At 44.5% G+C, this 10,884-nt stretch overlaps 1 protein-coding gene across 1 annotated transcript; it reads left to right on the forward strand.

Moving 5' to 3' along the window:
* The first annotated feature begins 3,181 nt into the window (after nt 1–3,181).
* On the forward strand, nt 3,182–7,756 carry DNAJC28 (DnaJ heat shock protein family (Hsp40) member C28). The gene is made up of 2 exons (XM_004757515.3): nt 3,182–3,498; nt 4,390–7,756. The coding sequence occupies exon 2, from the start codon at nt 4,408–4,410 to the stop codon at nt 5,566–5,568; it is 1,161 nt and encodes a 386-aa protein (XP_004757572.3). The 5' UTR covers nt 3,182–3,498; nt 4,390–4,407; the 3' UTR covers nt 5,569–7,756.
* The last annotated feature ends 3,128 nt before the right edge of the window (nt 7,757–10,884 follow it).

Genomic DNA, 10,884 nt, shown 5'->3' on the forward strand with positions numbered 1-10,884 from the left:
CATATATAGAGCCTTTTCAGATCAGTTTCTTTCACTCAGCAATATGCATTTAAGGTTCTTCCTTTTCTTTTCTTTTTTTTTTTAAGGCTTTATTTATTTATTTGACACAGACAGAGATCACAAGTAGGCAGAGAGACAGGCAGAGAGAGAGGGGGAAGTAGGCTCCCTGCTGAGCCGAGAGCCCGAAGTAGGGCTCGATCCCAGAACCCTGAGACCATGACCTGAGTCGAAGGCAGAGGCTTTAACCCACTGAGCCACCTAGGTGCCCCTCTTCCTTGTCTTTTCGAGGCCTGACAGCTCAATTACTTTTTATCACTGAATGATATTTTATTGTATGTACAAACCACAGTTTCATTTGCTGAAGGACATCTTGGTTCCTTCCAATTTCTGGCAATTATGAATAAATTCTTTTTAAAAAGTTAAAAAGTGCCTAAGCAGAATAGTTGTAATACAAAAACCTTCCAAATCATCTTTCCCCAGATTTTCCGAATAACATTTCACTCCATCTGGTTTATTGTTTGTTCTTTCTCCCTTGCCCTGTACATGCATTTATTTCTAAGTCACTGGAGAGTAATTTGCAGACATCATATCCCTTTCTCCATAAATATTTCAACATGTACTTCCTAAGAACAAAGACAGAAACACTCACTCACTATGGATATCTCCCAGAGTAGATAATTAAACCGCGATGTCAAGGAAAGAACAGAAATTATGCGATTCTTTCATTTCATTTAATGTAAGAAATGCTATTTAATCAGGAAGGGCACCTTCAAAAGAAGTTTGGGTAACAAACTAGATTTACATACTCATTTCCTGCGCTCTTCCATGGAGAACAGCTCGGACCAAATGATCCAGTATGACCTCACCAGAGGGCAGGCAGAAGCACAGGGAGGCAGGCAGGGAACCTGACGTGGGGATCCACCCTGGATGGCAGGATCATGACCTGAGCTGAAGGCAGACTCTTAACTGACTGAGCCACCAAGACACCCCAGCATCAAACTCCTTCTTCAGCAAACAGAAATGAATGAAGATGGCACCCAGAGGGGTGCCTGGCTGGCTGTCAATACAACATGCAACTCTTCATCTCAGGGTCTTGAATTCAAGCCCCACCCTGGGTGTGGAGCCTACTTAAAATAAAAACAGAAAAATGAAAAATAATTTTTAAAAAGATGGCACCCAGAAAGGAAAGCATATTCATGGTGGTTCTAGGAACTGTAGCTCTAGAAGTTACCATTTGCAAGCGTCATCGGACAATATGTGGTTTTAAGATGCAGACCGAACCACAAGTCAAGCTTCAGGAAGTGTAATTTTTTTGGTTACTATGGTAACTTATGGGCAATAAATCAGTTTCTTTGCAATTATCACAGAATAAACAAATAAAAGAGAAGGAAAAAAGACGTGGATTAAAACAGAGCCTTTGGGGGACCTGGCTGGCTCAGTCGGTGGAGCCCAAGATTCCTGATCTCAGGGTTTTGAGTTCAAGCCCTACGCTGGATGTAGTGATTATCTAAAAATAAAATCTTAAAAAGCAAAAAAAAGGGGGGGCACCTGGGTGTCTCAGTCGGTGAAGCACTGGCCTTCTGCTCAGGTCATGATCCCATAATCCCGGGAGATCAAGATCTGCATCGGGTCCTTTGTTCAGTGGGTAGCCTGCTTCTCCGTCTCCTTCGACCTGCTGCTCTGCCTACTTGTGCTGTCAAATAAATAAATCTTAAAAAAAATTTTAAAAAGGCACATATATAGAGGGAAAGAATGGTAAAGCAAATGTGGCAACCCAATACAATACCCAAAAGCTGGCTGCCTTCATATTTCTTATACATGAGAAAAGTTAATTCCCCCAATCAGTTAGCTGGTTTGCATTTTGCAGCTGCAAGTGTTCCTACTGGATTAAGCAGCCAACTCCAATTCGCTTTCTACAAGTACACAATCATGCTATAAAACTGACACTTTTTGAGAGAAACTGACTGACAGTTCTAGTAACTTACAAAAGGCACTTAACTACATAGTGCTAAAGTGCAAACATCAAAATGAGATTTGTGATGAGTCCTTTCAAAACGCAAAGTGCTATAAATATATGAGTAGTTTTTAAAGCTGTGTTTTGCATTCTTTTCCACTTTAATGCTGTGTTTAAGATGCTGGCCAGAAAAGTTAGCTCTGTAGAAACACTACTTTGCTTCACACAGAACTCTACGTTGTTTGCTTATAAGGAAATCCCTCTGCATCCGTATTTAAGTCTTTCTCTGTGCAACTACATAGGAGGTAGCAACTTCTTGTTACATTGTCTCATTCAGAAGTTTAGAAAGGCCAGAACCTATTTCTGGCTCCTTTTAGGAAATACAGTCATAATAGAATACATTGCTTAATGCGCCAGGCATTTTGCAAAGTGGCTTACATATCTTGTGCAACTCTCACAAAAATTCAGTGCGTTTTATGCAATTATTATTTCATCGTACGTAAAATGAGGAAAATACACTTACAGGGCTGTTGTAAGGATTAAAAGAGATTATACATGAAGCACTTAGCACAGCAGCTGACAAAAAGTGCTAAATATACACTTACCATTTATTGGTACCCTTATTTTACTGGTAAACAGACACAGAGAGAAAAGCAGTTTTCTGCCTTTCTCTATTTTTTCTTTTTTAAAAAATCATCTCCCCGTTCAGGAGGGGGAAACAGGAAATCCCCTTGACAGTGGCTGAGCTCAAAAGCCAGGAGACCCCTGTTTTGATCTGGATCTCGACTGTCCTCAACCCCTACCTACCAACGCCTGGCTAGGCGAGCTGCCCAGTAAGTAGTTGCTGAATTAACGAAGACCAGGTTTCTCGCCCGGGTCAGGGAGACGCTTCTGGGTGGGGCAGAACGTTCAGGTCTGCGCTCGCGCCCCATCTGCAGACCCGGAAGAGGCTGTTTAGACCTGTTCGGGCAAACGACCTTGTCGACCCTTCCCAAAAGCACGTTACCGAGGGCCGTCGCCCCCGAACCACAGCGACTTCAAGGTTGCCAACCTACACTCACCACACCCTGCAATGGAGGATGCCCACCCCGGTTCCGGCCCCCGCCACATTTCGCTTCCCCCGCCCGCCGCCTCCTCCCGGGAAGGCATAGGCACCTGGCGAAGGCCGCCGCGTGCCTCACTTTCCCCCGAACTACATCTCCCACAATCCCCATCGGCCGGACCCCCACGCCCGCTGCTGGTGGGAGTGGGGGCGGGGCGGAGCCTTCCGAGCCGTCCCGCCTGTGTCCCCCAGGGTAGAGTTCATTTTAGGAGAGATTCCTGGGTTCCCTGTTAAAGTAGGACCTCTGTCCCGATTAGGTCCGACTCTGTCCTCTGTACCCACTGTGGTCCCCTCACGGTAAGACGACAGATGGTCTAGTCCAGCGGAGACACTCCCCCTGCGCAGGGAGACCGGCGGAGAGCGAAGGGCAAGACCGCGCACGCATGCGCAGAGGCGCAGCTTGGGGGCGGGAGCCGCTAAGCCCCTTCCCAAGGCTGTGAAGGTGAGTAGGGGGCGGAGCGGGGCGTGTCCCTCGGGACTGAGCACTGCCGGGTCTTGGCCACCCGGGGCTCAGCCTCCACCATCCAAACTATAAAGCCGTTGACCCCAACTGTCCAGAAACTTGGAGTCCCCAGGAGCTCGGTTCTAGCGTTTGTACGTCAAAATCCCACTTCTGATTAAACCACTTCTGGCATTTAATTGCCATTATCTAGTTGTAAGTTGTTCTCTTCTGCTAGACCATGAGTTTCAAGAAATAACAGCTAACGTGTCGGGAGGGCCCAGATTTCATCTCGGTTTTCTAGCATGTAGCAAACATCTCCTTGGTAAGGTAGGGAGCTTTGGGACACTTGATTTCTATTCAGTTTACTGTCAGGCTACGTACATACTTGCTCCTGTTCTCTGTTTCATGTGTGTAAGTTTCATGAGAAGACCCCTCGAGATGATGAAGACAGTTTTACACTAAAGATGCAGTGGCCGTGATGAAGTTGATAATTTGCTGGGGATACAGAGAATTAAGCAAAACCTTATTGTGCCCTAACCCTAACCATTTTCCTTACACTTTGCTCTGTGACTGGGTTATGTTGCTTTATCTTGGGGACCAACATTTTCTCTTAAAATGGGCAGACTGGATGAGATCTCTAAAAACCTGCAGCTCTGAAATTCTGTGGTTGCTTAGTGAGGAGTAGAATCCAGATTATATCACAATATGTTAATACTAAGCATCATCAACTTCAATTTCTCTGCTAACATATGTGAAATATAGCTATAAACATTTGGCAGCAGCATTAGAAAAATACCGCCCCTTATCGTACCTGTAATTTCCTTATTGCTGAAAACATGAGATTGCTGATAATACAACTTCCTTCACTCTTTATTTGTTGTCCGTTTGTAGGCCATCACTGGGAAGATTATGAACATGACGTATGTGACAATGGCTCAAATCTTAAGGTCTCATCTGATAAATGTTCCAGTGATATCTAATAGACAGAAAATGCTCCCATATCTTGGTGTCATTAGACACAGAGCAGTGTCAACTCATATATCCAAAAAGAAGATGCGAGAATATTATAGGCTGCTAAATCTGGATGAAGGTTGCTCTGCGGATGATGTCAGGGAATCTTTTCATAAGCTTGCCAAGCAATACCATCCGGACAGTGGCTCTGATACTGCGGATTCGGCAACATTTGTAAGGATCGAAGAAGCTTATCGGAAGGTGCTTTCCCACGTGCTAGAACAAACAAATGCCCGACAGAATAAAGTTGAAGAAGCAGAGGAAGAAGAAGACAAATTCAAATACAAAACACCCCAACACCGGCATTATTTAAGTTTTGAAGGTATTGGTTTTGGAACTCCGAGTCAACGAGAGAAGCAGTATAGGCAGTTTCGAGCTGACCGTGCAACTGAGCAAGTCATGGAGTATCAGAAGCAGAAGCTACAAAGCCAGTATTTCGTGGACAGTTTAATTGTTAAAGATGTGAGGCAGAGTAAAGAACAAAAGATAACTCAGGCTATAGAGCGTTTAGTAGAGGATCTCATTCAGGAGTCAATGGCCAAAGGAGACTTTGATAACCTCAGTGGGAAGGGAAAACCTCTAAAAAAATTTTCTGGCTGTTCATATATTGATCCCATGACTCACAACCTGAACAGAATACTGATAGATAATGGATATCAACCAGAATGGATCCTAATGCAAAAGGAAATAAAGGATACCATTGATCAACTCAGAGAGGTGATCTTAGCATCCAGGAAAAAACTTGGGAACCCCATGACACCAACTGAACAGAAACAGTGGACCCAAGTTTGTGAGCAGTTTCAAGAAAACATCAGAAAACTAAACAAGCGAATTAATGATTTTAATTTGATTGTTCCCCTCCTGACCTGGCAAAAAGTCCATTTTGATGCACAGAAAGAAATTGCCAGAGCCCAGGAAGTATATGAGAGCCTTGTAAGAGCAGAAGAAGTCACAAATAAAAACCCAAACAACATTGATCGGGGAGAAAGGGAGAAAACACCTGAAGTCAAGACAGGTTTTTTTAACTGGATGAATGTGTGGAAATTTATTAAAACATGACCACTTAAATATTCACAGTACTGCCTCAAACCATTTTCGGTTGTACTGATGTCACTCTTAGAAGCTGAGATATACTGTGGTAACACAAGTGATGAGAACTCTGAATCTCTGTACTTTTTTCAAAACTAATCACATCTCCAGGGATGCGTGAGGGAGAAAGCTGTAAGAAACAGAGCCTGAGACATGTTTGACCAGCTTTGCTCTGAGGACGTTGCAGGAAAAGAAGGGAACCTCTAGGAAATAAAACCCATTCTGGAGTATAGATGTCAGTCATGGGTGAAATGAATTAGGACAAGGACTCAGAAGGGGAGTCATATAAAGGGCATTCCAGAAAGTCTTGGTGCAGTTTTCAGCTCTAATAACTCAAAAGACAGTTGGCTATTGCCATCTTCAAACATAGTTACTGCAGCAAACAACTATAACAAGCAAGCCTTAAAAAGTATTATCAGAAGTCACAAAACTAAGGAATGGACTGTAGGCAAGCAAACTTTCAAATGATGAATGTCTTTTTGCAAGCTTGCTACATACATACCCCTGAGTTATTAAAGCTTACAATTGTTCTAAGACTTTCAGGACATTCTTTATGCGGGTGGAAATGTTATAATCAGGAAATTAGCCTAATGGATTTATTGCACTCTTCTTTTTTTTATAAACCGTCTTTGTGGAAACTGAATCAAAACAAAACAAAACAAAACAAAAAACCACGAAATACCCGAGTTGTACTTTTTCTTGCCTAACTTCATTATGTTAGCTGTACAAATCCATCAGCCAAGCTTGTTGATATAGCTGTTCTAGAAGTAGATTCTAGTGGCCACTTTTAAAGAGTTTGGGTATATTTTCTGCATCTTTGGAGGTAAAAAAAAAAAAAACTCCTTGGGCTCAGTGGAAACTTGAGGTTTCATTTCTGGCTTCATCGCTAAGTCTACCTGAAGCCTTTCTGTGTAATGTTACAGATTCCCCAGGGGCTTTTTCTGTATGAAAATCTCAGTGTAGCGATCCAATTTCTGGTCTAAGGAACTCTTTCATGAATGAAAAGGTGTCTGAATTTTGCTCCAGTTTGCACTTTTGGCAAATGACTAGAGATTGACATTCGTGAGATTGTTGTGTTCCATCCACTTTCAAAAAAATCTGACTTTTTTAAGTTTGTGTAATTGCGTTAGCTACTAGAAGAGCTGGGCTACTAGAAGAGTTGGGCTACTAGAAGAGCATCAAGTGTTCAAAGGGAGATCTGTTTCCTTATTGAACTCCAAGTGCGGGCTTATGGATGTGGTTCAAAAGGGGTACTTGCCACTCTGATTTTGAAAGAACAAATTATTTTGTAAAGTGCGTGATGGTTCAGTAAAACTGCAACTTTCGAGGAAATGTCAGGGCCTTCTGCTTAGGTGATGGGGTAATTAATTGGTATTACATGTGATTATTTTACTGAATGAGTTATGTGCCTTCTCCAGTGATGTTATTACTCTAAACAGAATTGTGACCAGTAGGAAATGTAGCTACATAATAAGAAGTATAGTTATAAAACATTTTAAAAGACTAGGATTCTGTGAATCTTGTTAAGAATGGGAATTAGAGGGCACCTGAGTGGCTCAGTGGGTTAAAGCCTCTGCCTTAGGCTCAGGTCATGATCCCAGGGTCCTGGGATCGAGCCCCGAATCGGGCTTTCTGCTCAGCAGGGAGCCTGCTTCCTCCTCTCTCTCTGCTTGCCCCTCTGCCTGCTTATGATCTGTCAAATAAATAAATAAAATCTTTAAAAAAAAATGGGAATTAGATGCATGACGCCAAGTTGCATTGCAGCAACATAATACAAAGGAAACCATTTTGGGGCGCCTGAGTGGTTCAGTCGTTGGGCATCTGCTTTTGGCACAGGTCATGATCCCAAGTTCCTGGATCGGGCCCCGCGTCGGGCTCTCTGCTTGGTGGGGAGCCCGCTTCTCCCTCTCCCTCTGCCTGCCGCTCCCCCTGCTTGTGCTCTCTCTCCCCCAGTAAAATAAATGTCTATTAAAAACAAACAAAGGAAACCACTTTCAATATTGGATGACAGAAAGGTAAAGTTATCAGAAAGCACTAGTAAATCCTGAATTTCAGCACACCACGCCTTATGTTTGTAAATGTTGTCTGTATTAATAAGGTTAATAAAGTTCATTTTAATGATTATCCAATGGTCTCTTGTTATATAAATAACCACTAAGAATAATAACCGTATTTTTGACTGACCACCTGAATAAATGCTTTTTATCTTTTTGATTGATGATATAAAAGCTGTAAACAGATTGTTCTTGTGAAGAAGGCAAATTCACTCAGTGAAAAAACATTCACTAATTTAAGGAACTAAGTTTCAGGCCAGAGAAAAGATTTTGGCTGGTTGGTCAGTGTTTCTTGAATTGTGATCTGATGCTTCCTTTTCCTCTGAGGCAGACTTGACCTTTTACTGTCAGTGTTTCACCTTCTAACTTGGCCACTTTTTCAGATGTAGTGGTAATGTCTGAACAACTCCTGAACAGCCTCGCATCAAACACTGCCTGATTCCTAACCTTGAATTTCAGGGCTCCTTTCTTCAGACTCTAGGACCAGGACCCTGGCCCAACATCCTGAGCATACAGCCTCAAATTCCAGTGACTTTTGGCTCCCAGCCATGTGAAATGGTTTATGCCCTTGTTTTGTGTACCTGAGGCCGGTTTGGTACCTGAGGGCTCTTAATTTTCTAGAACAGTTGCAGTACTATTCCTTTTCTTCATGGAGCCACCTGGACAGAGCTCTACACTTGGCATTGGGGTACCTCACAGAGATGGGAGTCATCTGTGACCTTGGCTGTATAATCAGGGCCTGCTGCTTCCTGATGCCCTTCCCTGCTGCTAGCTGCCTGGGACCACCATCACTGGGACCCAGGGACCATTTGGGACCTTCTCGGTACTTCTCAGGCACCCCTCACGCTGGTTTGCTGTTCCTAGAAGGGTTGCGTTTCCTCTTCAACGATGTTCTGTTCATTCAGCGTATATTTGTCGAAGTCCTGAAAGGGAAGCCACCATCCCACCATCCGGATGGTCAGAAATCACTGAGGGGGGACATATGGACCCCTCAGCCCCAAATGTAACCCCCAGTTACTCATTTTCCTCACTCTTACTGCTGCCACCACCACCCTGGTTCCAGGCAGGGGACACTGACCTCCCTCTCCTCCCCTGGCCTTCAGGCAGACCCACAAATGTGGCATAATACTTCTTGCCCAGCTGAGACCAGACTGCCCCATCAAACTACAGCTTCCTTCAAGGCTTGGGATGACATAGACAAGGGGAAAGCAGTCCTGGGGACAGAAGAGCCTGGCCTGTGGCCCTCCCCTGTTCATCTCTGAGCCCAGTCCTCAACCTGCTGTAGGGGCAGAACCCACCGTTCTCCCACCTCTGAGAGAACCCTCAGGTGCCCTCAGCATGCCTCCACTCCCCCAAGTCTAGATTTAGGAAACTAAGAACTACGGAATTTTCTTTCCTGCCGAGACCAGTTTCAGAGGTCTGGCTTCCTCTTTGAGGACCCACACCTTCCCTAGATGACTAATGGATGCCACTGTCCCCCAGCCCCGCCACCTCTGGTCCTACCTGAGAATCTCAACAGGACAAATTTATCAAATAAGTTTAACATTGTTATAAGAGAGACCTACTCCAAATAAAATCTTTTAAGCAAAAGGGGGCGCCTAGATGGTTCAGGTCATGATCTCGAGGTCCTGGGATCCAACCAACCCGTGTTGGGTTCTGGGTTCAGAGGGGAGTCTGTTTGTCCCTCACCTTCTGCTGCTCATGCTGTCTTTCTCTCTCTCAAGTAAATAAATAAAAACCTAAAAAAAAAAAAAAAGAGAGAGAGAGAGACATACTCAACAGTTGTGGCGCGGGTCCTTCCTGGTGTACTCTGAGAACCTTTAGCAAGGAGTGTATGGTCCAATGTTGACTCAGCTTTATAATTTACAGCTGGACCTCTCTGCTTTCACTTCTGTGGGTGAACCTGGGTCCATAGCATAGTCCCCTCCACCTAGCTACAGTTTACACCATGAACTGCCCAGCTGAGCCCCAAAGCTTCTCAGTGAGATTTGCTTAAAGATGAACTTGACGGCTGCTCTACTTTTGGCTGCCTCCCCTCTTCCGAGGGACCTGTATTGATGGTGGTAGATGTCATTCGTCTAGCGGGGATGTGGTTCCTAACACAGGAAGCCAGATCTTCAAAGCTGCTCTTCACAGGAAAGAAGAGCCTTCCTTTCCTTAAACATGCCCCAAAATGGTCCTGTGACCCAGGCTCTGGCAAGACCTGTCCTTGGGGGACAGGGATCAGAATGAAGCATGGAAAGAACGAGGCTGGGTCTCTGGAGAAGCCTCACTCAGCTGTGGCAGGAAGGCGGTGGCTCCCAGGTGCATAAAGTGGCATTAATGTCACCTGCAGGGGTGGCCAAGTCCCTGGCTTAGCGGCAGCTTCGGTCTTCTCCTCCCTAGGTCAGTTCTTCTGTGTCGTTTCAGGCACTGCTCCTAACAACCTCGAGCCACTTTCCGCCCTCCTGCAAGGGCCCGTGTCCTTTAACAAAACCCTTTTCTGCTTAATCCTGCTGGGAGGGGAGGGGCTGCCATTTGCAGCTAAGCACTGTGACATCCAGATGGGATGAATCTCGTGGCTTGGGGACTCCTGGCAACAATACACCAGGTTGTGGAGTGGGGGAGTGGGGGACTGGGGCGGGGGCGTGGACTCTCACTAAACTCTCAGCTCTGCCATTTGGTATGAGATCTGGGCAAAATACCAAACCTCAATGACTTACGGATTACTCAGGGGTAAACGCTCAAAATGGTGACTGAGTGTGAGGATTCATTGAGATATTCTCTGTGAAGAACCCAGCTGGTGACTGCCATGGGGTGGGCACTGCACTCTAAGAATTAAATGATGCACGTTGTTGTGCTAATAAAATAATAAAAAGAAGGTTTTTAAATTTTTTTTAATTTTTATGGTTTGTTTAAAAATTGTCCCATAGGGTCACCTGGGTGGCTCAGTGGGTTGAACGTCTAACTCTGGATTTCGGCTCAGGTCATGATCTCATGGGTTATGGGATCGAGTCCTGCAACAGGGCTCTAAGAGAATTTGAGAATTTCTCTCTCTCCCTCTCCTTCTGCCCCTACCCCTGTGTTCTTCCTCCTCTCCTCTCTCTCTCAAATAAATCAATAAAATCTCTTAAAAAGTGTTCCATAGCTCTTCTCGAGGGAATATTGATTTCAAAGCTGATCTTGCTAGTCGATTTCCTGAACTCACTGAAATTGTTCTCTGACATGCCTTCAGCTAGCAGGAGGCATTAAA

This window comes from Mustela putorius, unplaced genomic scaffold (genome assembly GCF_011764305.1).
Source record: "Mustela putorius furo isolate JIRA1106 unplaced genomic scaffold, ASM1176430v1.1 tig00000832_pilon_pilon_pilon, whole genome shotgun sequence".
NCBI classification, from domain to species: Eukaryota; Metazoa; Chordata; class Mammalia; order Carnivora; family Mustelidae; genus Mustela; species Mustela putorius.

Coding starts and splice junctions, on each gene's coding strand:
- DNAJC28 (XM_004757515.3), top strand. CDS start 4,408: ATGAACATGACGTATGTGACAATGGCTCAAATCTTAAGGTCTCATCTG.